The sequence below is a fragment of the Zonotrichia leucophrys genome, chromosome 3, assembly GCF_028769735.1.
Source record: "Zonotrichia leucophrys gambelii isolate GWCS_2022_RI chromosome 3, RI_Zleu_2.0, whole genome shotgun sequence".
NCBI classification, from domain to species: domain Eukaryota; kingdom Metazoa; phylum Chordata; class Aves; order Passeriformes; family Passerellidae; genus Zonotrichia; species Zonotrichia leucophrys.
The window spans coordinates 70,660,387-70,688,097 of NC_088172.1; the positions used below are offsets into that span (position 1 = coordinate 70,660,387).

The window sequence follows — 27,711 nt, forward strand, 5'->3', positions numbered from 1 at the left end:
AAGTCCAACAGAGATACACCTGCTTTTTTCCATAATGCTCTGGATTTGAACTATCAGTTATCTGTCAGGACATATTTTTGCCAAGTTTCTTCTACATCTTACACAACACAGTACACAACATCACTGGGAGCTGAGCTGAAGCATATCACACAGGCATATTAAAAGCTGTCTTGACCAAAGCTGGACAATAATCAGCACTGAAGTGAAAGTCAGTTTTTTCCCTGAGAAACCTTCATATCAACGAGAAATGCCTTAACTACCTGTGTGACAATTAGGGCAGGCAGTCAAAGTTCAAATCCCTGACACAAATCTCAGCACAGTGTTTCTTCCTCAAGTCACTAAGAAGCATTTCAGGATTTGTCTTCCTGCAGAAAACCTTTTACAGAGTCCATATGCTGAGATCTAGGAAATTTCTGATTATCTGACATGAAAGCATTTTGCAACCTTTAATAATACTGCATTGCTGTTGCAGTGACAGCCATGAATCCATCAGTCCAGATATGAATGATCTGTCAATAAAATGAAAAAATGTTGTGTGATCATGCCTGGCAACATAACATATGCCTGCACTGCTGCCTGTTAGAACTTCTGAATCCCTGCATGAAACATGGACATGCAAATATCCCTTTAAAGCTAGGTGAAAAGAAAAGATCTCTAATTTTACTCTCTTCTGGCTTCTGCAGAAGATAATCCAGATGTGCTTCACCAGAGCCTGGAAATATCGATTAACAGCATTTTGACAATTTGGCAAGATGCTAGGTAAGTAAGAATATCTAGGTAAGGGATATCTGACACACTGATTAAGCTTGCAAACAAATGAAACTCACAGTAGTCTAGAGCCTCTGCCAGTATAAAACACTGAACTCAAATCTAACACTTCTCCTATCCTGTTTTCTCAAATGCTTAAGGCACCTCATGAATGATCTTAAGATCACATAAATAAATGAAATTATCTCTTTAAAAAGCATTTCACCCAGATCAGCAGTCACTCAAGTATGTTCAAATGCAAGGTGGGCTGTAGCACATCACTAGATTTGACAACATTCCCTATATGATGAGAAATTTTCTGTTAAGACCAAGGGGCTTATTATTATTATTATTATCTTTGTTTCATAATGGAACAAAAGAATACAAGAAACAAAAAGATGAAAGAAACTAGCCCAAATTTTGAGGAATGAAGGAGAACTTGAGCAGTACTACCAGTGAGCTTCAAACAGCTGAAACTGTTGACGGTGTCTTCAAATAGATCAAGTGTAGAATTGGATGACAGAGTATCCCAATAGTTTCTCCCTAAATATTATTGTAAGTGTAAATTCCCTCTATGACTTCCACGTAGCAAAAGAGAGTATTTTCCTCTTATTTTGCCTTCTGCATCACATGGAAAAGAAAGAAAGAGATCTGGATACCCCTTAAGAGATTTCCAAGGCACCATAATTTAGACAGCTGAAGAAAACAAGACTTCCCAAAAGGGAACACTGGCAGGCAATGGAGTTGAACTTGCTGGCACAGGTAAGCCTCCTGGGCTGAGATCTATTTACTTCTAAATTCTTCTGATGGAGGAACAGCCCTTGAGGCCTCTGATGATAAGGCAGAAGCTCTGTTTCCCCTACAGAAACTGGTGTATGTGTACCATGAACAGATCCTTCCCTGTACAGATCCAGAAGCCTATGTTTTGATTCCTGTTAGGGTCTCTAGAGTAATTTAGAAGGCCTTAGCTACAAAACACTGTGCATTTTAGCAAACAAGGTACTGCTACATCAAATTAATCTAGAAATACCTACTGGAACATTCAAGATGGTCACTGTCCATCTGATGGTACTTTTAGTTTCTTATTTTAAAGAATAAGAAACTAAAGCTTCTCTGGGAGTTATAGCACTCTTCCAGTTCAGGCAGTTTTCTTGGTTTATTTGTAAATAGAAGGGACTGATAAATTGAACACCTCTATGAACACTAAGAGAGTCACTCAAGACTAATCTGGAAGTTTGTTTAGATTCTTCAGGGGTTTTTGTCTCGCTGTTTTGGTTTGCTTCTTCTGTGGCCAAGGAAAAGGCTCATCTCTAGCGCTGTATTTGAAGTTTCTTCATTTATACTTTTTTGGCTACCAGTGTTCAACTTGAAACTGAAACCACAGAAATATTTAAATGTCTAAGAGGGAAAATAAAGCACTTGATAGACTTGCGTGACAGATTCAAAACCAGTCCTGACTAACCACTACAAGCGAATAAACAGAAACGCAGAACATCATAAATCACAAGAATTGTCCTTGCACTTCCAGTCTGGTTCTCTGAAATGCACAGTGTGCATGCAACAGTCTTGACAGAAAAAAAAGGGCAATCTTATGACCAGGTAAGACAGAGCTTAACGTTAGTGGTGCCTGATTTTCCCCCTACTTTTATGCACTGCCACGCTCTGGGCTGTTGCAAATGATCACCTGGTCCTTTGAACAGGCCTACAGGGCTCATGCTGGAAACAGATTAAAGATGATAACACACTTTCAAGAGAGAGAGCTGCTGAAGATTCAGCATGGTCTAACAATCCAAACTGAATTCCTGCAGACTGGGCTGAGAAGAACAGTCCCTGGATCACCACATACATCAGATCAATGAAGTTCACACGAGCAACCAAAGCACACAGGCCACATCCTAATGTCTGGACTCCATCTAGAACTGGACTGTCTTCTGGCTGTGAATCTTTTGCCTTGCTCTTTTACACACCAAAGAGCAATCTGCATTTCTGTTCCAAGGCAGCTTCCACTGCTCTACCACATTCAGCATTCCACAGGTTCAATCTTTTCACAGAGAATGAGCTCAAAGCTTAATATATATTTCCGCAGTGAACTGTGACTGCAAATACAAAACACACTGAGGCTTGCTGGTGTTTCCTTTCCTCCCCTATCCTGCCTTGACAGGAGAATCTTTTCCTTGCTCTGCTTTCTAGAAAGAGGTCTGCTACATTTTGTTTTTCTTTGAGTAACAAGCAACAGCATTTCTGTCCAACATAAATCTTTTGGCAAGGCAGAAGACCTGCAGCCTCAATTACCAAGGAGGACAAGCAGTCTCCCAGGAGAAGCAGTTTTAATTCCTAGAGACTCTATTTTTAGTTATAGTACCAGAAGTCCCTGAAGCAACAATATCCTCTGACCTGTCATTTATGGCAGGGGAGGGAGCATGGACAGAGTTGGTCTACAGGTCTGAGTGTCTGGCTACTACTATCCTACATTAAAAGAGCTCACACTGTACAGTGCAGGCAGACATCAGAGAGCAGCCAAATTCCCTTCTCCTCCTCTTCCCAAAGACGCAAGAGAGAGAGAAAAAGAGTGAACAGGATTGCTGATAGCCACCACAGACACCAACTGCTGAGATGCACCAGATTTCTGACCAGCATGCCGGTCTGAACCCATAAGAAAATTCATCTAAAAGTTCTTCAAACTAAAGGTTATCATTTTTTTTCCCAGTAATAAAATCATCAGCTCTACTGCATAGATAAAATTTGGGTAGATTGCAAGCAATTCTGTTGTTTGATGTGAGGAGGAGTAGAACCCATCTTTTACAGCCATGCTGTCACAGAGAAGACTGACACTAAAGGAAGTATACATGACTGAATGTACGTAACAGAAGCAAAGCAATATGTTATTTTCAAATAGTTACTATTTTGGGGAGAATTTCCATTAGCATTTTGAATACTGAGTCAAATCCTTTGCAAGGATTCTATCACAGCAAATTGTAGAATCACTTTGATTTACAGATCACTTCCTTTTCTGTATCTGAGAATTAAACATCTCCTACACAGACAGCCAATTACAAATTAAGTCCTCTATTTCTGCCCTCTTCATCCACAACTTAAAAGCAATTTTAAAATTCCTGCAATAGCTTCAAGAAAAGAAGCAAAGTTATTAATAAAAAAAGCAGTTTAGGAGACAGCATGGTAGAAGGGAATTATAGAAGCAGAGTGATCTAAATCTGAACAATGCAGGAAACACCACACAAGAGCCTCATTCTCCATGCAAGCAACTGACAACAAAAGCAGCTGGCACCTTCTTAATAATTCCACAAAACTTTTTTTTTCAAGTGCCCCAAATGCTTTAACCTTTACATACAATGTACCAACTTTGAGCTACGAAAGGAAATCAGCAATTTTTGTCCTGTTCTCTTCAGTTTGACATTTGCAATACAGTTACTGGTTTTCAAGGTGAAAGTGTACATATTGCCTAGGCTATGGCAGTCCCATGTGGTTCTTGGCATTACTGTACCACGTTCTGGCACCAAACAACCTTTCACCACCACCACGCAGCAAAGCAACATCTCATTAGCAGCACACAGCTGTAAGGAGGCACCTTACAGCTCAGTACCCTGACCATGGAGGCACACAACTGGTGAGAAGCCTATCTTTCTATTCCAAGGGCTGGACTCACAAGGAGACAAACAGCCCTACCCACCACCCACCGCCAATATTCTGACAAGTGCCACAGTTTAAAAGCCATTCATGAACAAGGAACAAAAGCTGGTAATGGCATTTAGGTCTTTTTCTACAGAGCTAGTTTATTAACAGTGCAGAAACACTAACGGTCAACAAATAAATTTGCTTCATAGTTACGGAGATGCTAAGCCTCTACAAAGCCAGCACACAGTCATGCCTCCTGAACATAATAGCAGGGATATGGTTACTACCAGCAGAGACAGTCAAGAGAGTCAACAGCCTGAAGAACTATTCAAACACATACAAAAAAGTATCACCAAACAACTTCAAGAAGGATTCTGAGCCTGAATAGGACAAATGGCACTTTTAAGCAGTAAGCCTTCTTTAAAAAGCAGAATAAGGCTCAATAAATAAATTATTTCAGTACCACGTATCAATAAGAATTAGAACTATGCCTGTCCTGCCTAACATGCTGCTTCTAATCTTTGGAAGGTTCAACGTTACAATGATCCACAACAACACCTGCAAAAGCAAAATTAAAAAATACAACCCTATACATCGCAGCCTTCCATCCCTATTTAATCTTTCAGTAACCATGCCAATATGTCTTACAGAAATAAAAGGCCTCGGCACTTTTTACATGAGCATCTCTGCCCCAAAGAGCAGGAACACAGAACCAAAGGCTCTGGTTGGAAAAAACCACTGAGATTCACCGGGTCCAGCCTGTGAGCAAACACCATCACATCAACGAGCCCAAGGCACTGAGTGCCGCGTCCAGGCTCTCCTTAAACATCCCCAGGGACGGCGGCTCCACCACCTCCCTGGGCACGGAGGCCCTTGAGGCCACAAAAAGAAAAAGGGGTGACAATAGGCCGAGGGGATCCTCCGGCACGCAGGGCCCGCTCCCGAGGCTGCCCCGACACCTGTTCGGCCCCGCTCCCGCTCCCCGCTCACCGCCGAGCGCCGACGCCTGCAGCGTGGCCCCCGAGGTGCCGTCGATGACTTTGATGGCGCCGCGCGCGGTCACGGCCAGGATGGCGTTGAGCGCCGGGTGGTAGCACAGGCTGCAGAGCCCGTCGGCGTCGCAGCGCAGGCAGCCGTCCCGCAGCAGCAGCCACTCGCAGGAGCCCGGACCGGGACCGGGCCCCGCCGCCGCCGCCGCCGAGGAGCAGGAGGCCGCCGCAGCCATCTTCGCGGCCGCCGCCGCCGCCGCCCTCAGGACAAGAGGCCCGCGGAGAGCCGCTCACTGACAGTCCCTGGAGCCGCCGCCGCCAGTCACCATCCGGGTCCGGGGAGAGGGGGAAAGGGAGAGCGCCCGCGTGAGCGGGAAGTGACACAGCCGCGCCGGATGCGGAACCGAGCGGCCGCGGCCCGCCGGGGGGCGGGGGCGAAGGGCCGCTCCGCGAGGGGCGGGGCAGAGGCGGGGCTGCGCATGCGCGCCACCTCCGCCCACCCCGCGCTGGCTCCGTTCCCGCGGTGCTCCCGCTCCGAGGCAATCCCGGCCCGGGGCGATCCCGGCCTGAGGCGGCCATATCCCCCCTCGCCGGCCATCCCTGCTCTCGCCGGCCATCCCCACCCTCGCTGGCCGTCCCGGCCCTCGCCGGCCATCTCGACCCGGGGCGGTGATCCCGGCCCGAGGCGGCGATCCCCGCCCTCGCCGCTGCCGTGTCATTACTGCTTCGGACAAAACTTGGGTTGTATATGGGCGAGCGCGTTCGCCGCCCCCGCCTCAGGGAAAGCGGAGCGGGGGTTTGTGTTTCATAGCCCGACTCCCACACCGGTTGTGTTTTTGATCCCGGGCGTGCCAGAGAGCCCCGGTGTCCGTGGCCGCAGCGCCGGTACGGAGGGACAAAGGCACAATGCCACAATGCCCCTGCCCGCCGGAAGGCACGCTGCCCTTGGAAAGGCTGGCCCTGGGCCCGGGCCCGGAGCAGGAGCCATTGCACCCACGAGAGCATTCTGCTCTGGAACAGTGCTTCAAAAATGACTTGAATTTAATGAAGTATTTTGTATTTTGTGGAGGTTTTCCCTTTTCACCGACTAAACACCAATTCCGTTTGTAGAGCTCAGCCTACCTGTACAACGTTACTTTATCTGCCACAGGCTTTATCTGATCTAAGTGACATGTTACACAAAGCTTTTAAGCTACTGATGGTCTTAAAGCTAATTTTCAAATACAAAGTTTTCTACAGAATATTTTTATTAAAAGCACACCCATTAGCACAGGCTGCTCTAGCAGGGATTTTTTTAAAGAAATACAGTGTGTGAAGAAAAAATAAGGAAACCAAACCAAACGCACATGGGCATGTGTGCCACCAAGGCTAATCAAAATTGTCCTGAGAACAAAATGAGCAGCTGCATGAGAGCAAAACATTAAACACCAATAAGGGTAATGATAAAATTACAGCAGATCTCAATCTGTATGTTGTCTCAACAATTGATTCCATCAACTTTTCTAAGTAAGTATAATTTTTCTGATAAACAGCCAACTATGTCTGATGGGTAGAAGAGGAAACAAGATGTACATCTAGCTGCTCTCCAGAGATCATTCAAAATGCATGTCTCACCAAGGTGTGATATCCATGCCACCACCACAAAATGAGGTGCTGCATCTTAGAAAGGCAATTTTTTGCTAGATGGATGTACTCTAAATTTCCAGTTTTGACAGACTGAAGTAGTATGTTGATTATCACAAAAACTTATTTATAGCCTTAAAGCTATTGGTATATAGCATCAATATATTGGTGGCATGCACAGGAACATGGATGTGTCCTAATTCATCAATATGAATTATTCAGCATTAAGTCAGTAAATATAAATGAGCTTCATAGATTCTGTAAACAAGTTTAATTCAAAATTTTTATAAAATACATCTTGTATTTACACACATACCTCATCTAAAAATATGAGTTTGTTGAATGCAGTTATTACAAACTATCAGAATAATTTGAGAGCTGTTTGTATGCTTCTTGCACAATATATGCAAAAAGTGACCCTAAAAATACTAAGTTTAAAAGGTGCAAATCTGCAATTGGGTACAAAATATGTACTATGTTAAGTGCATTATCTACATTGCATATTACACATGTGCCAAGTCTGTGGAAGGGAACAGTTAAAATTCCAACCATAAATTTCACAGAGCATTACTGGAAAGGCAGGTATTTGGAGATTCAATAGAACATTCTTGCATCCTTTCAATATTCATAGTCAGTTCAGCTGCACAGCACACCTCATGACCACTATGCAAAGAGGAACTAAGCTTAAAGCTGTCTGACAGCCTAGAAACCTAAATGTGTTCTTGCCCTTCACCTTTGTGGGGACAGAAGTTAAATGCATTCACAGGAGCTGGGTGCACTCTTACAATAACAGTTGGATATTCCTGTTAAAAAAAGAAATGTAAGTCATGAAAAAGGAGGTAAAACCAGATTATCATGCAAGATTCCAAAGCTATTATGCTTTTTTTTAAATACACTGGAACTTCCTTTTTTTTTTTTTTTAAGAATGTGGTATGTCTCTTTAAGAATGTCTCAAAACACTTGTAGGTAAGAATTTAGCTGCTGCTGGTATAAATTGATTTAGTACAAGTTTGCATTAATTCAACCACAACTTATTTAGAAATAAAAAATCAGATGAAAAGTCAATCACTCTACCAATTTTTCTCTTTTTATATATTACAAGCCCAAGTATTACACTACAATTTATGTCCAGCAGTAACTTCAAGCGGTTCTGTTTGAAAATAACACAAGAATCAGCCAGGAAAGCAGACTGAGTAAGCTAAAGGTTTGTGGGAGAGCTGGAATTTAATTACGTATTTTGCATCAGTAATGACTGGTAAAAATAAATTACCAACCTGGCTAGTTACACAGTCTAAAAAGCTTAAAAATTACAGTTCTGATATGGAAATATGCCCATCAGGGATCCAAGACAGCCCTTGCTATGACCTTGTCATGGCTGATTTTTATTTGTAGCATTAAAAAAAAGGATGGAGAGGGAAGAATGGGAAATGCTTTTTTTCTGTTGCCAGAAAAAAAACCCCAAACCTTCAGAGCTATTTGTTGATTCTAAATCCTGAAGATTGCAAATGCCTATGTTAGTACCATACAAAGTGAACTTCAGTGGACTTCCCTTGTGAAGAAATATTACCATAAGGACCATTACATAAGCAATCAACACAGTACACAGGAAATATTTAACATGTCATCACATTATTACATAATCCTTGGAGAGTCAAAATTAGCAAGACTCTAACTGTTACTAAGGCTGTAACTCTGCCTTGTTTAGTGGAGGGAGAATCTGGCATTACAAATCTTTCTTATTTCTCTTTACAGGGGATTAACAGTATTGGCAAAAAAAAAAAAAAAGCATGTTAAATACCATGCTATTAAAAGCAAAACAGAGCAAGATGTTGTAAAACATAGTTAGGGAAGCAATATTTTTATTTTGTCATCATAAAATAACATTGTTTAAAGATCACACAAATTTGATAGATCATCTTTTTTCTCTCCAACATTAGGCCAGCACTAGAGTTGAGAAAGGTGGTCACCCATTTCTCTGTAAATTTATACTTTTAAGTAAAATAATTTGATTCTCTAAATATGCACTTTAATTAATTATGTCACACGGTAAGTATCTTGCTCCTTTGGTCAGAGATAGTAAATGAAAACTTCAAATACTTGTATCTTCAATTTTTAAAAACCCAATATACATCCTTAACCAAGGAGTATTTACGGTACACACAAGCCATAGATACAAAATACACAGTATATACATGTTTTGAAAACAAATTGGAATTTATAAAAACTCAACAGCCAAATCACAGCAATTGAGGCACTAAATTAAAAGTAGTATCTTTTTGTCTTGATTATACAGACTATTCTGTGAACAATCAGGACTGTTTCATAAATATATATTATCTACAGAATTTGCTGTGCCAAAAAAAGCCAGCTGTGTTTAAGCTTAAAGGAAAAATTGCACTTTGAGATTGTTAACAGTTAACTTCTCATTTTTAATTCTTGAATATAGTAATCTGGTCCCAGTGCTTTTGGCACAGGTATTGAGTTGCAGTTTTGCTACGCTTTGTTATAAAACACAAGGTTCTTTTATTTTGTTCATTAAAATCTGAAGAGTCTTAAACAAACCTAGAACTTTGATACAAATCTATATAGCTACAATTGCTTCATTAAATAATATACACAAATATGCTCTTCCATCTTAAAACATCTCGACAACTGCATACAAAACAGTCACTTGTGTTATCTCCAGCCTTCTTAATCCCACACGTTATCAGTCTGCAAGTGACTGAAATAAGGTTTCTGGCCACATCTTACACTAGATCACACCCCAGTATACAAGGACAGAAAATAAATGTATAATAAAAAGATTGGATAAATTAGAAGGGGTTTCTTGGTCTTGAATTCTTCTCCAACTAGTAATGATGCAGCACTGTAGGCAGCCCAGAAGACTCCAAACAACTGAAAAAGAAGATGAACAGTCTTAGCTGACACCACAAGAAAGTCTCTCCAAATACCACAGTAAAAATCACTTCCCTCAGAAGAGGGAGCTACAGAAGTAGTGCTTGTCACAGCCCAAGAAATTTTGGCCATGGGGCTTGTAATGCATTTTCATTTACACTAGTGGTGCAAAGATAAGAACCTTGCAGAGATTCACCCTGAAGCTAACATGAGGCTGTTAGTAGTAATCAAGTAACAGAGGTTTCATGAAGGTATATTTATTTTGAAGTTATTTATTAGTTAACTAGCAAGTTAATGATTTACATTCTATCATTTATCAATTATCCATGATTATCAAATCTCAAATACAGCAATTTTGTTACTTATCATAACTCTAGTTGCACTTCAATTATACTGTCTGCCAGCAAGCTATAGGGACAGAAACACTGAAATCAACAAAACAAACCTCCAGAAAGTGTAGAGCTTAACTCGTAACAGAATTTTATCAGTTAACCTTCCCAGGCTCAGCAGTAACTTCACAGGCTACCTTAAAGGGTTTCAAGAGGTACTGAAAGTGTTGAAGAGCGTTATGTTGTTCTGGGATCTTTTAGGGAATGTTTCTGGTTCCATAAAAGGTGTCCAGCAGCAGGTGGTATCAGGCAGGCTACTCTTTGTGCCTTACATTCCCCCTCTCCAAATCAGAACAATCCTTACCTCTTCTGCAAAGGGTATGGAGAGCTTTGTACTGCTACCACTATGGGGAGGTCTCAGAACAATGACTAACATCATATTCATGCTGCAGTGACTAAAAATAATCTGGATCATGGGGGAAGGGAGAGCTTATTTTCACATTCTTCATTCTGAGGTTTAATTATGCATTCTCTTGTCAACATGAGAATCCCATCTTTTTTGTAATGCAACTATTAGAGCACAGCAAAATACTTAAATACAAGCTACTCTAGTAACAACAGGTGTTGTTATAGCAACAGCACTGTATATTCCCAAGCACTCAAATGCAACATTTAAAACCCCATTCACTTTCCACCATGCTAACCAAAAGGATCACAGAGCTCACTTTGTAGTTCTGAAAATTTTGACACATCATTATGCTTTCCTGAGTAGAGTACTTGAAGTGTTAAGAAAGTGACTTAAAAATAACTAAATTCTCAATAGATTATAAGAACTTACTTTTATTAGTGTAGAAACAACTTCAAATGATCCAACCACCAAAAGTACAGGTGCTATGACAATGAGGGGAAGCAGGGAATATCCTATTACACCCAACACTTGGCCATAAGCAACCTGAAATTTTCAAGCACATAAAAATAAGCTTTGCAGTACTCAATCTCTGTCACCAAATAAAATTTGTTCTTGTTATAACACTATCAATAACGATTATAATGTGTTATACTCATGAAATTTCAGCTAAAGGTGGCTTGCTAGTATAAAAATTGGTTTTGTATGCTAAACTCTAAAATTAGAAATACGTTATCTTTTTCTTCCCCAAAAACCTGTAAACTATCACTTTCAAAGGAAGCATTTACATATGATACCCAGGAGCATAGAACTGCAACAGATCTCTCAAGGACCAGCTGTACTCCTGGTTGTCAAAAGCAGCAAATACATAATTTTCTGCATTAACATACTCATATCCATTATACATAAATACATAAAGCACATGAATGTTTTTAGTGTCAGCGGAAGAGTTAAAACTTGATCCCTGTAAGGCACAGAATTCTGATTTCCAGCTTCAATTTACTGTAACTATCTAGAACAGAGTTGTTCCAAGTACTTCCATAACGACCTTTAGCTTCAGAAGGAAATGTCTGATTTTCCCCTACTGTGGTCTGAAATGATCTTGCCCAGCTAGGTTTCTTGGATTTAACAGGAAAAGTGGTGGCATCTTGCAAGCATTTTCTTGTGGATGATGATCCTTCTTGACAAGATCTGCAAATCTATACTTTTTCTCCAGTTTATACATCTGATAATTTCCCATTTTGAGCCACAAACCAGATTGGTTTAGGGGCCTCTGGGTTGCGTTAAAATGCAGAAAAATACCATGCAATCACATTTATAAAAAACTTTTTATTTCACAACAGCATTCAAAAGAGAAGACTCTAACAATTACGATTTAAAGAAAAATTTTAAAAAATTAAAGTAAACAACATAGGACCTCTGCAATACTGGTGCATCATTAATGCAATATCCATAGTAAAAGTATAAAAATAAAGCATCACTGAATATTTAGTTCTTCCCAACTACACAGTTCAATGCATTTTATGCTGCAGATCCATTTAAAGAAATTTTAGTCTCCTGACTGTTCGTTCCACTGCAGCTGTTGGAGGACCTTGCTCTAAGTCATTTTTTGTTGCTTACACCTGAATTGCTTAATAAGTCAATTTGTAAACAGTTCAAGCAGCTATTCCAACCCTGCTGGTGCAAGCAGCTGGAGGAAGGGATGCAGGCCACAACTCCAGCTGGCATTGCAGTTGAGAAACATGCCCTGGCTTTCATACTTTGATGGCTTTGACCTGCATCAGGCCAGGGATGAAAACAAAGACTGGCAGGTGCTTTACACACAATGACATCTGACTGCTGTTAGCACCCCATTTAAAAAAAAAAGTTTCCATTTAGTCCAGTGACCAAAAACTTGAAAGCATTTCTCCCTCAAGAATGGACTTCAGTTCTGGATCACAGGAAGCTGCTAGAATTCCTGGGTTCACAGCACAAATTTCTAGACTGTTAATCTGGAAGCAAGCACACCATCCATTGCACCAAGAGATTAGTTGGTGATATCTGTATTTTAGACTTCATTTTGGAGACTGAAAACCTGAAATGTTGACTTTACACTTAACAACTGCATCCATTCTTAGCTGGCTACAAGATCCAAACCCAAGCACTATGAAAAGCCAGCTACTGCTGAAAAACACTGTCAAGAGACTTTACATTACCTCCCTCTACATCCTTTTCACATACAGGTACTTACTTCTCCTCCAAGAACTCTGGCCAGTAAAAAAATTGTCAAGGATCCAAATATCCAAATAGTTATGATCCAAGAAACAACCTTGAGAGATAAAGAACAATTCATTTATATGAGTAATTGTCATTGTGAAAAAGGAAAATGAATTTCCATAATTGCTTTCACTGCAATCAAGGATTTTATTATGCAAAACTGAATTCTGAATTGTGGCAAGAACAGTGTTTAGTATCAGAGTGTAATTAACAAATGAAGTTCAGAAGTTACATTTACAGAATCACATTAATGGTAAATTTGGTATACAAAGAATGCATGTGCAATGTGGTCTGTAAGTATTGTAACAGGAGTAGGAAGTTGAGTTAAAACTACCCTAAATGTCTTCATATCCCACCTATTACAAAATATGGGCTCAAACAGTTTTTAAAAGTCAGCCCAACCAATACAAGCAGTTGGAATTCTCCTTTCACTTATAAAGATGCCACTTTATCCTCTACTCAAACTGAGAATGCTCAGAAGACATAGGACTTTACTTCTCAGTGGAAATTGATGATGATGAGAAGTTAATAAAGAGCCTCAGATTCCTGAGACCAAGTCTGTCATTATTTTTTCTTGCTTCTTTCATAGTACTGCTCTTAAACTACAGAAAAAATACTAAAATCATTCTCTGGCTTAAAAAAATCCTTCAAGTTAACTTAGCTGGTTTTGGTGTTGAGCCACTGGGAGGACCAGAAGGAAAGCTCTCCTTTCTGAAACAACTTTTTAGAAGGAAACAACAGTCTAAGTCCAGTCTACGTATTTCCAAACATACAATGACTGAACTTAAAAAATTAAGTCAGTACTCAGTTCAATACTTTGCTTAATTGGAAATTCCATATTTCCAGAAGAATGAAATTGGAAAAACCAGATAAAAATCACAGCAGCACTAAAAACAATGTAAGTGGCTTTATTCTATTTGTGAAAATAGCACATAGCCTTTTTTTACTTCCTATTTTCCTCTGCTGACTAAGAAGAGGACCAGTTTAAAGTCTTGGAGCAGAAGTGCTCATCTCTCTCCAGTTTAGAGCCCACCTTTGGGTTCATCTGGTCCAGCTGCTGTCAGTCATCCTGTTGCTGGCTGCTAGCTTGCCCTCCTTCTACATATTCAGCACTCCTGCATCCATATGGTGTACCCTCTGCTCCTAAGAAACACGAGACCCAGTGCTCCTGTACAGGAGGTGGTTCATCTGTCCCAGGGTCAAGGAATGGTCCTTGCTTTGCCAAGGAGACAGGTGAGTGGTCCACCCAGAAGTCATGAACAATAAAGTGGTTTAGTCTACTCACTTCAAGCCTCATAGAGACAAGATACTCAGAGTGAATTCTTAGTCAGCATTTGGTATGCCATATGGAAGCCAGAGGTCCCAAAGGGAATGATTTTACCCCACCATTCACAAGAATCCTTGCATAAGCTCATCCTGCTGGTTTACTTACAGCTCATTGCCATACTTGGTCACATTTATAACAACTGTAACCACACATTTAGTCATAAAGATTTCCAATGCAGGAGCACCTAGGCTTATACACAAATTGTTACTATCAATGATAACACTTCTTTATTTTAATCAGAACATAAAGAAAAAAGCTAACAGTGTTTATGACAATTACATATGCACAATGCCTCTGAGTAGCTATTCACCCTGGAGTTCAAAAGGAATTATGGAAAAGTCTATTGACCAGAGGAAAGTTATTTGATTGTAACTGAGCAGGGAGGGCAAAATAGCAAACATCACTAATGAAGATTAAATACACCAGATAACAGCAGCCATATAGCATGAATTAAATAAGCAGCTTTATTTGTCAGGAAATTAGAATTCATGCCATCCAAAGAAGTGCTTTTTGCTAACATTTTTTAGTAATAAAATGCAAGTTAACAAAAGGTCACAATTAAAATGGAAAGATTCACTAATATGACTATAAACCCATTAGTATCAATCTGGTTCCTCTAGAAACCACATTGTTCCTTTGTTTTACTGTATAAAAACAAACCTGACATTTCATCATGATTAACTTACCCGTGGGCTATTTAATACATTCCTAACTGCTGTCTTTCTACACATTAACTTGAGAAACAGCACTTGAAATGCCCCACATTAGTATGTGAAAAAAAGAATTTCTACCTACGTAAGAATGCAAATTGCTTAGCAATCACATCCCCAAATTTAGTTCAGATTTTTTTTAGGCAGAAGATTTATACCTACCTTAAATTGTCCATATAATGAAATCATTGAGAAGAAGAGGACAACTGCCAGAGGACCCCAAAAGTCTGGATTGTCTCTCACTACCTGCCTATTGAACCCAAGAGATGGCATAGGCATCAACACACATCGAATTTTGTAGTAAATATCCTTCAGATCAATGTCGAGTTCTTCCCTGAAATTGTAAAGCAAGTGAGCATTACTATACAGCTCAGTAATGAAATAAAACTAAAAAAATAAGTACAGGGGCAAACAGGAGATTTATAGAGCAAGTCTCCTGTCAGCCACAAGGCTTTCCGAAGCCACAACTAGCAAAGGAACAGTTTATCCACAGTAAAGCAACACCACAACATCATGCTGCATTCAGTAACTGGTGGGACACAGATTTATTTAATTACTCAAAAACAAATTACATGACTGACAACAGCAAACATACATAGCATACCCCAGCCAGGCTGGATGGGGCTCTGAGCTACTGGAACTGGTGAAAGGTGTCCCTGCCCAAGACAGGGGGGTGGAACTGGATGATCTTTAAGGTCATTTCCAACCCAAACCATTCTGATTCTGATACCCTGAGAGTCTGCATCAAGATAGGAGGGGTTTTTTGGACACACTAGGACATGTGACACATTTGTGTCATTGGAACTACAAGTCAAAGACATGCACACATAGAGAATGTCTGTGTGTTCCTATGCCAAGCAGTTTGCCATGAGCACACTTACTATGAAAATATTTTATTTCAAATTCTGCAAGAAAGAACACCATTACATTCACTAATCTTAAACCATTCCAAATACATCATGTAAAACTAATTTTTTAAAAGAAAATGGAGTTTAGTTTCCTTCAGGAACAGTAGTTTTGAACAGACCAGTTTATGCCTATTGTTCAATTTCTGGCTTGTGTCCACTATGGGTAAAATAAATAAAAGTCACTTGAACTAGCTGCAACATGTATCAACAGATCTTGCCCTTCTCTCATTGCCTTCTCTGCTTCCTGTTACAAACTCTCTGCAAGCAGATACAAATTGGCCAGAAGACTCCTCTGCCCAGGACTCTCTCTCAGCTGGGACAGGCTGCCCTGACTGTTCTAGCCTCAGGGGAAAGGAATCACACTTCCCACGTAATGGGCAATTCCACTTCTTTAGGTGCAGAGCCTCAGTCATGACTGAGGAACTCTGAAGAGTTGCAGGACACTTCCAGCAGACAAACTGCTCTACATTTAAGAACATAGTGAAGAAAAATGCAGAATTATATCCTAAGTCCATTTATGAAGGTTTTGTCCAAGGCTTTGTTTTCTTGGCTTTTTCTTCAGAAAAGGTGATGTGAGAAAAAAATGCAAAGATGTGATTCATCACAAATTCTGTCTAAAAAAAAATTAAATAGTGTTAATTTAATCCCTCAAGGCAATATTTGGATTATTATTACTAAAGCTACTTTATAAGTGGTATTACTAACTGATGACTAAGTAACAAAAATTGCTCTTTAACCATCCCTGAATTAAAGAACAGACTAGAAGCATCTATTTGCTACCATTTATCTAAAAAGGATGTAGCAGACCTATACTTTACTCTGTAGACTGTGTAATACAAATATTTGCTACATGGAAATAATTATTTCTCATTGTCTAGGTCTTCTGACAGCTTCTGACAGCTTCTCATGTGAATAAATTGTCTTTTGCATGAAGCTGACAGCTACCTCACCAGAAAGTGATGGTAGCTGTATCAAGAAATAAGTGTCTGGAGTAAGGCTGCCCAATGAGAAAGTAGAAAAAAATAATTTTACTTTATTGAACAAAACATTTGCAGTGTAGCCCTGCGTTGGTGAACTTCCCTTAGCAGCCTGCTGTTGTTTCAATCCTTAACAGGATTCAGATTGTAAGAATTCATTATGACACATTTCTGGGAATAATCAAAACAACAAAATTACACTAAAGTCAGAATTCCTATGTTGTAACCTCACTACACAAGTTTGTTTCTTAATTAAAAGTTAGAGGTTCACAAAACAGACATTCACACAAGGACCTACTTCTGCACACTTTAATTTAAGCCAGTTCTCAAGTAGCACTGTCATTATTAAGCTCTCCAGATATCTGTTGTCTCCCAACACTCTCATCTGAGCTCTACAGAGTACTCTCTGTCTCACTTCAATTTTTTAAAGCATCATTATGTTTAATTCACAGGAAAACACTGAGACAATGAGAATGAAGTTGCTTGGGTGCAGAACAAGGACCAGGCTGCCTGACTCTCAATGTAATAACATTAAGATACAAACTTTCTTCAGCCAGCCAGGTTTCTAGGAACAGAGCAATGGATGAGAGACTTCCAGTTCTAAGGACATTATTGTCCTTCAGCACTAGCACCCTTTTAATCTAGCTTTATAGTAAAAGGCAGCATAAAGATTATAAAGTTTGTGCTACCTTGCTTCTAACATCTCTACTGTAACAACCATGATTCACAATGCTTTTGCTTCAGAATAACTGACAGAACTGACTGACATTTACTCAGCAGGAGTCTTCCCATGGGGTTCTCTTAGTCTTTGATTCTTTCACAATATCCAGAAACATGAATGCAAAAGATACAAAGAATACAGTCTCTTTTTTAAAAAATCATTACAAGATCAACAGTTAAAAACAGAAAAGCCATACAGGCTGTATACTTATGAAGATTAGAATCCATAACAGAAACAATGTTTTCATTCTTGCACCAGAAAACACTCATTGCTCGAGTAATTTGTCAAACAGAATTCTAGTCACAGCACAAGGCTGTGGGACAATCAGAGACTACAAGTTGTTTCTTTTCCCTACACAGCTAATAAAGATAGATACCCAGAAATAATTACAACATACAAGAGTGGCTTGTTATCTTCTGGGTCATCATCTTCCACTTCCAGAAGCCAGCCATATCCTCTCTGTCTTAGGAATGTAGTTGCAGTAGATTCTTTGATGAATTCTCCTCCAAGATTCAGCTTAACATCTGGAGTTGTTATGGAGCCACTAAGATCTAAAGAAAAAGGGAGAAAAATATAGACCTTCTTATGTCTTGCCAAAAGCCATTTGATTTTAAAAGTACTGGAAGATACACAACAAACATAGGAAGCTACTTGTGTTGGTCATGACCATAAAACAGTCAAAGTTACAAAAGAAAGTTATACTTTCACAGATACATAATTTGAAAGTGTACTGATGGTTTTGTTGCAATAGTAACAATGTTGGGTTAGGCCTCAAATACCAGGTTTTAGCTTTTAGGTGGGACTCTTGTTTTATGACACAGTGTTGTGGTACAACAGAAAAGCTTCCATTTGTGCTTCATCATTAAGTGTTTGAAGGCACAAAAGGAGGACACCAATGACAGTCTCACCATGCTATACATTGTGGATTATTTATAATTTTTTTCTGATCATACTCTACCTCTTTTGGCACCCATTTTTTAATAGTGGCATTGTTTCAGCCAAAACCACTCTCTGCTTTTATGTCAAATTTTTCATAAAAGGAAAAAATTTGAAGATGTTTTAATTCATAGTCTGCCTTTAATGCAGCTGAAAAAGTTAGAGAAAGAATGCTATCATAGATCCTTAGGCTCTAGACAATTAGAAGTTAAACAGTTATACAACTTCTCTTTGATATACTATGATCTTTCTCTACCACAGTACTAAGCAAAACAAAGAACAATTTATCTATGTTCTGGTTGGTTTTGGCAAAATTGCCAATAAATATTAATTTTTTGCCCATTTTATTCAGTTATATATGGACAGAAAATAAAAAATAGTATAGGAAAATAAATTAAGCAACTTGATGAAAGAAAAAGATACACAAGAAGGGAGTAATTATTTCTTTAGGAAATAATGGATTTCCATTATCTGCTAAGAAAGAAAAATCCAAACAGAAATGTGTAAATATTTTGCACAAGCTTGTTATAAATATATTGAGAGGTAAAGAAAGTATCTTTTGTCTTATCATCATTGTGTGCTTTTCACACATTAAAGCTCCTCAGCACAAATTTCCCAGAACACCTAACTACAGCAAGTACTTCTGAAACACTCACAGAGGCACGTCTGGCCACGTTTGTAGATTACATTTGCAACATCCACTTTGGAAATATTACAGTGTCATAGAAACAACTTGTACAGCAACAGAATCTCAATGTCTTCAGCCAACATTGATCATTCAGTATCGCAGTTAATTCAACAGAATTGTCCTTCCCAGACCAGCTTGCTGGGCCACTCAGATTCCAGCTTCTCCACAAAAGCTTTTCAACTATTTCATAATCATGAGAGTTACTGATCCACTCCTTTGATTCTTGGAACACCATCTGCACAGGACCCTGGTAAAGATCACTGTAACTTAAAGCAGGAATTTCTCTTTGCTCTTCCCAATCCCAGCACGCACACACCATTCTCACCAGACTCAAGCAAAGCCTTCCTCTGCTGTTTACAGAGGGGGGAAAAAAGAAAAATCTTAATGCCTTAATCAAGCTGACACCTCAGAAGTTTTCTCTTGATTGGGGAACCCTCATGTTATTAATATATAATATATATTGTCTTAATAACATTAACATTATATATATATATATAAACATATATATATATAATGTTATTATTTGTTTCTGCTACAAGATAACACTTTTTTGCAAGGAGTGCTACTCTGTGCATAAATGCAGGAGTCAAAAGAAGCAAGCACAGCAGTCCCACCAGCCATGTATTTCTCCTTTCTCAGGGACCACTAACAATCCATCCTGAGGCATGGAAACTTCTACACAAGTTGTATTTACCAAGACTTCTTTAAGCAGTCCATGGATACCTGCAACCACATTTTTGAATTATAAAATCTAATAACATGACCTTAAGTCTGTTTTGCAAGACAAAAGCTGCAGAAACCGAGGGGAAAAGGGATTGGTCACCTCCTCTTCTTTGAATGAGATGTTTAACTGCAGGGCAACTGGCAAATCCGCCAAGAACTGATGACATTGGTGGTTCCTAGTGAGAATCTGGGTGTCTTCATTGCTATTGTCTCAGGCTGAACACAACAGAAGCAAACCCAAAGTCTCTCAGATACCTCATTTCAACAAAGCATTGTAGAAAACCAGCTTTCAAAACAGTCTTGACGCTTAATTTTGAAAAAAGAAAACAGTACAAGAAGCAAAACCCCAAACAGAAGGCTCTTTCTACTCTGTCTGGTGACCTAATTGTGAACATCTCTCCAGCTTTCTTCCATACAGCTCCCACAGAAATAAGGTGGGGAAACAGTACAGCTCATTTTTAGTTTTTTCATATGGATTGGGATTTGGGAAACATGCAAAAATTAGAGTGCTATGCATAGTATTTCAATTTTAAAATATCAAGATGCTTAATTTTGCTTATTTTTTCTTTGCTAGGGTAGGTCTATCCAGCACTTTAAGGACAGGACTACACTTGAACACACAGGAGATCACATCTTGCTTGTGTTCATAAAAAACACAGAGCCAAGTGTGATTCAACACAACCTACCAGAAAGGTGGTTTTACTGGATTGGGTTCAGCATTGCCCAACAAATACTTCCAGAGAAGAAGCAGAGAGCTTCTGCTCAGAGATAGATGGATCCTTTTTCAGGCCAAGGTGAAAAAGAAGAAAAAACCAAAACAAAGGAAAACTAACCAGCAAAAAAAAAAAAAAACCTCAGCAACAAAAAAACCCACAGCTACAACAGTACTGTTGGCTTGTGTTTCTTTTCAGAAGGACTGTGAAGTTCACTAAAGAACAGGTATTCTACAGTAATTTCTCTATTTCAGCAATTCCTTTCCAGGGTGGGACACATGAGTGAGGATTTATATGATTCCTTAGCCGCAATTTTAAGAGTAACTAAATCCACACATGGAAATAGAATCCTTGTTATTTAAATGGGTAGAGACCAAAAAAACATTCTCCAACAAAGTAAGTTTGCACGATGTTGACTCCTGCATGTTCATTTTTGAAGTCTGAAGGCACATCCTCACGGCACGCTGGCACAGCACTGCTGTTTGTGCAGCAGTCTGGCACAGGCCATGCTTCGCTCCCTAAATGACACACACGGCCTCCTTTTCTGCTCCATGACTGTGCCGCAGTGAGACACGGCGCAGACACTTCGGCACATTACAGCAAACGTGAGCAACGACACAAGCTTCGGTAGGACAACAGAGCGGCCTCCAGCAGCTCGGGAGCCAGAGGAGCGGGCAGTGACAGTGCTCACGGCTATGTCACCCAGCCGGGACACTCGGCCCCGGCTCCCAGAGCAGCTGCACGCGGAGGGCACGGCCGCCTTTGCCACGCTGCTGCTGCTGCTGCTCCCGTGACGCGGACGCGGCAGCGGCCCCAGGGCAGCGGCCAGCTCGGCCACCCCGCTCCGCCCCCAGCCACGACACCAACCGCGGGGCCGGCGGCACGGAGAGCAGGGAAGGGCCCTGCTGTCTCCGCGGCCCGGGAGCGGCCCGTTCCCCCGGGGCCCGGCCCAGCCCCTGCCTCGGGACAGCGAGCGCGGCCCTGCCCGCGGCCCCGCGCTCACCTTCGGCGTCCGCCGAGGAGACGAAGGTGAAGTCCCCGCTGCTGGGCGCGTAGAGCGGCGGCTGCTGAGCGCCCGGGGGCTGCATCTCCCCGCCCTCCGCGGGGCTGCGGGGCCGGCGAGAGGCGAGCGGCTACCGGGGCCTGGGGCCTCCCGCGTCCCTCCTGCGGCGGCGGCGGCGGCGGCACCGAGCCCAGAGCGCAGCCGCCTCACGGGGCGACAACAAACGGCGCCGCCGCTGCCATTGGCTGCTCGCAAGGCGCGGCCGCACTGGCCGCCAGTGCCCCAGCGCTGAGTGGATCCCGGAGCTTCCCGGGAGTGAGGTCACTTCCACTCCGCCGCCAAGCTCCTCCCGGGGGCCGAACTTCCCTTCCCTTCCCTTCCCTTCCCTTCCCTTCCCTTCCCTCCCTCCCTCCCTCCCCTTCCCTTCCCTTCCTTCCCTTCCTTCCTCCCTCCCTCCCTCCCTTCCCTTCCTTCCTTCCTTCCTTCCTTCCTTCCTTCCTTCCTTCCTTCCTTCCTTCCTTCCTTCCTTCCTTCCTTCCTTCCTTCCTTCCTTCCTTCCTTCCTTCCTTCCTTCCTTCCTTCCTTCCTTCCTTCCTTCCTTCCTTCCTTCCTTCCTTCCTTCCTTCCTTCCTCTCCTCCCTCCCTCCCTCCCTCCCCCTCCCCTGAAGAAATTCTAAAATAATACAGTTGAGATGTTGCCAATCCCTGTTATAATAAAAAGACAAACACTGGCTCTGTTTGTGGTCTCTGCTTTGAACACTCGGAAAGTGGGACCTCACTTTTCCTGTGTTCAATGACTTAGCAGAAAAGCTCCCAGACAGGGTAAATCCATCCCTTGGTTCCCTACTAAATACCAACCGTTATTCTGAGAGGACACACTTTTTGCCTGACATCTCGAGGAAACAGGCTTAAATGTGGCATTCGTGCTACATACATTTGATTCCATTTCATACATAGATCTCATTAAGTGCCATGAGATATAAATATAAATGTATTATAAATTGGAAAAGTTGCAGGTCCAGAAATAGCATTCGAACAGTGGTTTGATGTACAGAAGGAACTTTCTTTTTCATATATACCCCATTAAAGGAAATCTGCAAGGTCCATCACTAAAAATTTTTAACAAGTAAAGCCCAATTTTTTTTTAAGGAAAGAACATGACTCCAAGTTCCTACTTTGCCATATCCAAGGATCACTCAAATTTGCATGTATATCAAATACAATTCGGGTTCAGATTCTCTGTAGACATTTTACAACAATTATCAGTTTCTTTGCAGTAGAGGAAAAAATCACCCATATTTGCACATAACCTATTTTTAAATCAAAAATTGTCTTAAGAGTACAAAATGCCCCTACAGATACTTGTATTGTCAGATTTTCCCTTTTAAAAGGTGAGCAGTCAATACATCCGTTAAGAACACCTCATTTTCTTAGCTTTTTCTTATGTGGTACAAGATCTTTGCAATAGGCTTCTTTCTCTTTTTTCAGTTACAGCCAGCCTGTCAGAATTCAAGGAGCTTTTGGATAATACTTTTAGTCATACAGTTTTCTGCAAGGAGGTGGAATTGGACCTGTTTATCCTTTTGGATCCCTTCAATTTGAGACATTCCATGAGTCTATTATTATATTTAACTACAGTGCTATGAGTGTGCTGTTTCCTGTTGCTGCTGGGATGTCTTGAATGCTTCTGGAATCTGCCCTCCAGAGGATGCCAGACAGGTCTATTATTGGACAAATTTCAAATAATGAAATCATAGAATTATGGAACCATTTAAGCTGGAAAAGACACATCAGATCAAGTCTAACCATTACCTTAACACCACTAAGTCCACCACTCAACCATGTCCCCACGTGCCGCAACTACTCTTTTTTTGAATGCTTCCAGGAATGGTGACTCCACTGCTTCCCTGCACAGTCTGTCCCAATGCCTGACCATGCCTTCAGGGAGGAAATTCTTCCTTTAGGCAATCTAAACCTCCCCTGGTGCAGCTTGAGGCCATTTCCTCTCATCCTGTCCCTGGCTGCCTGGTAGAAGAGGCTGCCCCACCTGGCTGCACCCTCCTTTCAGGAGCTGTAGGAGTGATAAGGTCACTCCTGAGCCTGCTCTAATCCAGGCTAAACACCCCCAGCTCCCTCAGCCTCTCCTCACAGGACTTGTGCTCCAAACCCTTCACCTGCTCTGTTGCCCTTCTCTGGACACGCTCCAGTGCCTCAATGGCCTTCTTGTAGTGAGGGACACAGAGCTGGACACAGCACCTGAGGTGTGGCCTCGCCAGTGCCCAGGACAGTGGAACCATCCCCACTCCTGCTGGCCACACTGTTGCTGACACAGGCCAGCATGCCCTTGGCCTTCTTGCCTCTCTGGGCACATCACTGTCAAGCTGCACCCCCAGGTCCTTTTCCCCCGGGCATCTTTCCAAACATTCTTCCCCAAGCAATACAATACTGCAAGGAATTGTTGGGACCCAAGTGCAGAACCCATTGGCCTTGGCCCACTGATCCAGCCTGTCCAGATCCCTCTCTGGAGCTTAAACTCCTTTCTTAGTTTGTGGTTTTTATTTTTTGTTTGCTGGGTTTTATTTTTTCTTTTTATTCAACTACATATAGGGATGGCAACAAAGAATACCATGTCAAGGAATTGCTTGCACTTAAAGCAAACCTTTCACTTGGCTCATTACAATTCTTATTTATTGAAATAGAATTTTAAGCTGTTTAGTACTTGCCTCCTAACGAGATCAACAGTATACAAAGCTAGAACAAAACTTAGTGATTAGGGGCTCAAAAGTAGTGTACCTCTTGATAAACAAAAGGAGTAGTCTCAGAGCACTGTAAGAGGGTCGGAGGAGACAAAAGAGAAAGAGACGAAATATCACTCTGAATCAGCTTTGAGGAGGAAACTTGGACAATGGTAGTTAATGACAGAATATTATGCAATAAGATGAGTCACAAATGCATGTTTTATTAGTGTGCTGAAAAGGAGCAGTGACAAATGAGGCTGCATGACAGGCTGGGTGACTAGTTCTGTCTCTCTTTGTTTCATGGTTTCATGCACTGGACCCTGTGCTATGCATGTGCTGTGCCATTTTCTAAGTATAGGTGAAATACACGTAGGTTGATGTGAAGCAGGAGACAATTTTGTGACACTGCTGGTACCTAGAAAAGACAAGATATTGTTCACTATTTGGAAATATTTTCTGTGTTTTCTCATTCTCTGATTCTGACTGAGATCTTTGTATGAGCGCAAGCACTTAAGTAATTTGATTTCTCTGCTTTCAATAGACTATGTATAAAGACATTAATTATCATTCATTATCTACTTTTAAAAATAATCTTGATAGGACAAGAAAACTTGCTTTAATTATTTCCTTTTCTAGGGATCTTCTGACCAGCTGAGATCCAGATGGAATTTCACATCAAACAGACACTGAAGGACACAAAGGATAGATGTTCTGCCTATGCCTATGTAAAATAACAGTGAGTAGGTTTTTAAGAGTTGCTCTTCCAGATGCTCTGTCATACTTGAGTAGTGAAGGATCAAGAAATCCACCTGATCCAAACCCTCTGGACTTTTCTCAGCGTTTGCTCAAATATTCAGATTTTGCTCTCCTCCTTTCAGCCTCCCTCCCTTCAGACTACAGAGGAGTAACCCTCTATCCCCTGCCTGAGCTGTGCCAGCGGAGGGCACTCCAGCACCGCTTTTTCCAGATCAGCCCTTGTCCGGAGTTCCATTCTGGGATTTTTCCTGGGGGTGTGTGTGTGAGAGAGAGAAGAGCTTGAAACCAGCTGAATAAACTGCCTTTAGTTATTAAAGCCCACACCACATATAAATATGTGAGTAATCATAAAGTGTTCTGTTGGGTCTGTTGAAGTTCAGGGTGCCTTTACAGCTCTCTGCACACAGCCATCCTTCCATGTATTTTAACTATTGCCAAATGCTGTCTTCGTTCCTACCACCAGTGGGGCTTTGCTTTCCCTCTGGCTTACTGTATGGTGGAAAGGGAAAGGAAGCATTTCAACAGATTGTAGTAAGCTGTGCTGCATAAAAATGCCTTTTTGCATCATCACAAATACAACCTGTCTGCCATTAGGAAAGGCTCCTGTTTGATTTAAATTTTAGACATTCAAGAATCATGCATTATGTGAATTCCAAAACATATTGTAATAATTACTGTGTGAAAAGGAAGTCAAAAACCACTGATGTTAAGAGTCATCTTCTGATTTCTGTGGGAAATTTGGAGCCAACTGCCAAGTAGGGGCAAGTAGGCAGACTGCTGTGGAGTTTTATTCCTTATGTCTCAGAGTAATATCAGATTAGGTTAATTGTTATAATATAAATCATCCACTTTGAAATGGCTTTTGAATTTGCATCTAGGGTTGTTAGAGCTTCTCTTTGGACCTGCCTCACTGTATCCAGTTGCTTGAGTCAGGGCTGCTCAAATTAGTGACGCCTGGCATCTTGGAACAATATGACTGTTGGGTTTAGTCTTGATATCAAAGTCCCACAATAAACATCTCATTTATGAATTAAAGTTACCATCTTTTAATGAAACCATTAAAAAATGAATGAATTAAATGCATCATAAATACTAATTTCTGCTGGTAGCAGTAATATTTGTTAACTGGACCATTAATTCTGGACAGAAAAACAAGTTTTTGATAGCTGCATCATAAAATTTCAAGTACTTATGAACTGAAGCTTGCTTTACATCAAGAAACCATTCTCTAGTTTTTCTGACAGCAGAATGGCATTGCACAACTTACTCTGTAAGCAAACAAGATATAAAGTAATTGTACAAGGAGGAAATTTGCAAAGAAAGTGCACTCAGGTAATGTGGAGACAGTTTTTGACAAGCACTACAACACTTTGCTGCTTACTGTTATTTTACACCACAATAAAGTATTGCGAATGTGAATGTTTTAATAACCTCTGAAGTTTGTGTGCTAATAAAACTTGAAAATCCTACAACTTATTTGGAAGAGTGATTTCTTTTACATTTGCACTGAAGTTGTGATGTGTTCTGTATCCTAAATGCCACAAAGTATCAGAGAGCTCCTTTCAAGTTAGCGATGCATACCCCAGTCAAGCTGATCTGACAGACTGACCCCAGACCTGCCTAATCTGCATGAAGTGCATTCAGGTTGTAAATGTGACACAGTTCTCCTCTCTGACCTCCTGCTGCCTCTCTGGGAGGTCAGTCACTGGATACCAAGGTTGAAAAGTTTGAGTGTTTGCTGGGGCCACACAATCTAGTAACTGAAATGGATATGGTAATTCATACGTCTGCCTTTGATGACTTGGTAAAAAATGCTTCTCCTGGATTTGTTCCACAGGAAGATCCCATTTGATCTTCAATGAGTTACTTTCATATTGATTACATGATAAAGTACCTGATCAGTAGGCTGTGTTTTTCTTTTTATGCAAACAAAACTTGCCATACAATTGATGGCATCAAAATACAGACAGCTGTAGTGTCTAAGAGAGTAAACATCTAATTCTGTCTAGCAGTTTGCTGTGACCAAGGCATTACAAACATAAAAAACACTTCAGCTAAGAACATGACCTGTTCTTTTTTCCCCATCCCCTTAATGGTTGAAGGTATCAGAAATATGAGAAGGCTGTGCTTATTGTAGCTACTGAAGGTACCATAACCTACATTGTGAGATAAATCCCTGATGAACTAAGCAACCTTGAAGAAATCCCACTAGGCAACTGCTGTACCTCCAGAGATGCTGTGGAAATTCTAGGTAAAAATAATAATAGTAGGTTTACAAATGGAATATGTGTGTTTTGACAATCAATACATAATTCTGTAACAGAAGGAAAAAACATAATTCTGTGGTTCTAATCCTTTGTTGTTCTAACCAATATGTTAACAGATGGCTTAAACAACAGAATGGAGGATACACTTACAAAATTTCTGATGATACTGAGTTTCAAAGGCTTACAAACGCTGTTAGAATACAAAACCACGAATTAAATTGGATGTACTTAAGAAGTGATTCAAAAACAGCAATAGGGAATTCATTACAGACAGATATAAAAAGCTGTAGCTGGGAATGAGTCATCATTTTCATTAATATAAATGGAGGTTTATCTGTGTAACAGATAAAAATTGAGGCTATTCTG

General features: G+C 40.8%; 2 protein-coding genes across 4 annotated transcripts in view; both read right to left on the bottom strand.

Moving 5' to 3' along the window:
• The window catches only part of BIRC6 (baculoviral IAP repeat containing 6), a 175,687-nt gene extending 170,010 nt beyond the window's left edge, over positions 1-5,677 (bottom strand). For all 3 annotated transcript variants that reach the window (XM_064708739.1, XM_064708740.1, XM_064708738.1), the window contains exon 1: positions 5,371-5,677. In XM_064708739.1, coding sequence (XP_064564809.1) covers positions 5,371-5,605 — 235 coding nt within the window. In that variant the 5' untranslated portion in view covers positions 5,606-5,677. The remainder of the gene's footprint in view (positions 1-5,370) is intronic.
• Positions 5,678-7,257: 1,580 nt separating this feature from the next.
• YIPF4 (Yip1 domain family member 4) lies at positions 7,258-21,914 on the bottom strand. The gene is made up of 6 exons (XM_064708741.1): positions 21,585-21,914; positions 17,919-18,072; positions 15,078-15,249; positions 12,853-12,930; positions 11,055-11,168; positions 7,258-9,887 (listed from the first exon to the last, which is right to left on the bottom strand). The coding sequence occupies exons 1-6, from the start codon at positions 21,667-21,669 to the stop codon at positions 9,750-9,752; spliced, it is 741 nt and encodes a 246-aa protein (XP_064564811.1). The 5' UTR covers positions 21,670-21,914; the 3' UTR covers positions 7,258-9,749.
• Between the last annotated feature and the right edge of the window lie 5,797 nt (positions 21,915-27,711).

Bases quoted from the DNA above. Each gene is read 5' to 3' on its own strand.
- YIPF4 (XM_064708741.1), bottom strand. From the start codon at position 21,669: ATGCAGCCCCCGGGCGCTCAGCAGCCGCCGCTCTACGCGCCCAGCAGC. The intron at 18,073-21,584 runs GTGAGCGCGGGG...CTTTTTCTTTAG, and splicing joins CTCCTCGGCGGACGCCGAAG to ATCTTAGTGGCTCCATAACA. The intron at 9,888-11,054 runs GTAAGTTCTTAT...CTTCTTTTTCAG, and splicing joins TTGTTTCTACACTAATAAAA to TTGTTTGGAGTCTTCTGGGC.